This window comes from Penaeus vannamei, chromosome 11 (genome assembly GCF_042767895.1).
Source record: "Penaeus vannamei isolate JL-2024 chromosome 11, ASM4276789v1, whole genome shotgun sequence".
Lineage (NCBI taxonomy): Eukaryota > Metazoa > Arthropoda > Malacostraca > Decapoda > Penaeidae > Penaeus > Penaeus vannamei.
The window spans coordinates 14,858,520-14,861,019 of NC_091559.1; the positions used below are offsets into that span (position 1 = coordinate 14,858,520).

Consider the following 2,500-nt stretch of genomic DNA (forward strand, 5'->3'; position numbering starts at 1 on the left):
AATAACAACTATAGGATGATAAGCTTAATGTACCATGAAGAGCCAAACTGCAGATAAAAAGGCAAATAAAATCTTTAGAAAACTCGCCAGATAGACATATAACGCCTACAAACATTAGAAAAATAAACCTAGGAAGTAATCAACCTCTCAGAACATGATGGAAAACATTCCATTCTGCATAAATCTCAAGCTAAGAGATATCTTGATGAAATGAGCACCTACTTTCATAACACTTCAATAAATATATATTGATAAGACTTTTTCTTTCTTTTTTTCCTTCTAAGTTAAATACTTTTAGCTACAATTCCAGCTGAATTCGGGTAAGACATGCACACATTATCAACAGAAATATACCCATCTACTTATTGAGACTGGATCAGGAATTGTGTTCCTCAGAAAGTACATCAATAGGGCTTTCTACTTTTCATATGGTCTATGGGGAAACTGAGCTTTGCTGAGGTACTAATTAAGGCACAAGCCGCTGATCAAGTCAAAACATCTAACTTCCCCAGCAGGAAGAATCAGCCTAATATTCTTTGTGAATGAAAGAAACACACGATTATATGTATATATATGCCTTTATATATTCAGAAGTAATTTTGTGAAAGTGTGACTATAAGGACCCGATGCACTCAAAAGCCTCTAACACTCATACAAGACGACTCCCTAAACAAAAAACAATAATGAGAGGGAAAAAAATCAATAACGAAAAAAAGAAAAAAGAAAAAGAAAGGCTGCTGGGGAGGTCTCATGGCATGCTGACATCCACTGCCACAAGCTTTTCGTCGTAGAGGTTGAGAGATGGTTACCATCTTTCTGTCCCTTGAGAAGATGACAGGTTGCAACAGATTTCAACAAGCCTTTACTTAGACTGGTTCTTACAAATTTCTGTTTCAGGTTAATATTTTTTTTCTCTTTATTTTTTGCTTTATGGGCTCTGCATATTCCAAGGAGTGGTTAGCAAGTATCTAATCCTTTTTTTATATACATACACAAACACACATATATAAATATATATATATGACCATAAACAGCTCTGCTGAAGTAACTTAATCAAGTTTTTCTTATCATCTGGTACATGAAACTTGTATTAATGAGTAAACAATCCAATATTTACATATATGACTTTATATTTGTATTCTAATACTTAAATTATTAGAAGTCCATAGGAAGTATGGTGCAATTTGTTGCAAGTTAGGTCTTTTCAACTCAAATTTCATGCAGTAGTAAGTCTTTCGTAAAAACTGTCTTCTTCACAACAGCAGCAGCAGAACTGGACATCCAAGAAAACAAACAAGGGTAAAAAGAGATTTTGGAATCATACTTCAAGGGGACTTACAAATGAGGGAGAAAATCTGAATGCCGACCACCAAATACCCACATCAAGTTTATCAGGTTGATTCAAAGTCATACATACGCTGCAACCAATGCAATTAATGAACACATGAAGCAAGAGAGACATCAACCTTCCTTTTTTTTTTTTTTACACATCATTTTCATTTACTTTGTTAACACTACATCTCACTATTATGTCACAGGTAAACCAGTCTCACAAACTTTCACATATGCAAACTTTTTTTTAGTTAATTTCTGTCTTTAATAATGCACAAAATCCTTAAGTGGCCATCCATCTATAAGTCCTTCTTTAACATGTTTAACTGGATGTGGTCGGAGACTGAGGAACTGGAACTGGTGCAGTTTTGGGAATCACTTTCCTGGGAACTGAAGCACCTGCTGGTTTGCTCACTTCGGATGCTCCCTTTATTAAGCTCTCAGGTTTGGCAGTGCCTGACTTTGTGTTGGCATTAGTACTCCCTTTACTAGTCTGTGTTGATGATGTAGCTTTCGCTGACTCTGCTTTAGTGCTTGTTTCTGTTTTACTCAAGTCTAGCTTGACCCTGGCTTGATTTTGGCTCTTGTTTTCTGCTGTCTTTGACTGGCCTTGTGCTTGCTGTTGTGTCTTGTTGGTATTGGAAGTAGCCTTGTGCTGTGCTGTTGTCTTAGTCTTTTTGTAGTTCCCACCATCTGCTCTTTGCCGTTGTGTCTGTCCACTTGAATGCCGACTTCGAGATCTGCTCACCTGTTGGAAGTAACACTTGAATTAGTGTTGCATATAGTAATGAAAATTTGGGTCTCCTGCCTCAGGCAGAACCTGCTTCTGACAGAGAAATGCAAATTCAAGAAAAATGTTAATACATAATATTTTTCACCATACAAGAAATTCCAAGGCAAACTTTGATGACTGATGGGTTATGAACATTCTACAATCTAAAATGAAATGTGATTTTCCCCTAAGAATAATGTGCCACTAGAGTTCCTTACCTTTGATGTGGTATTTCCTCCCGAGCTATTTCTGGACCTAGGATACTGGTTATAGTAATAGTAGTTAGCCTGTTCTGGATCTCCGTCACCTTCTGATGCACGTCGCTGACGTCTTCTTGAGCCTCCTGAGCTACTCCCATATCTGTGATGGCTCTCATATTCTCTAAAGCTCTCATTC

The 2,500-nt window shown here is 37.0% G+C and overlaps 1 protein-coding gene across 3 annotated transcripts in view; it reads right to left on the bottom strand.

The window, feature by feature from the left end:
- The window catches only part of LOC113816502 (La related protein), a 52,828-nt gene that overhangs the window by 1,046 nt on the left and 49,282 nt on the right, over positions 1–2,500 (bottom strand). For all 3 annotated transcript variants that reach the window (XM_027368542.2, XM_027368543.2, XM_027368541.2), the window contains exons 17-18: positions 2,323–2,500; positions 1–2,080 (exon numbers count right to left, since the gene is read on the bottom strand). The exon at positions 1–2,080 is cut by the window's left edge and continues 1,046 nt beyond it; the exon at positions 2,323–2,500 is cut by the window's right edge and continues 59 nt beyond it. In XM_027368542.2, coding sequence (XP_027224343.1) covers positions 1,655–2,080; positions 2,323–2,500 — 604 coding nt within the window. In that variant the 3' untranslated portion in view covers positions 1–1,654. The remainder of the gene's footprint in view (positions 2,081–2,322) is intronic.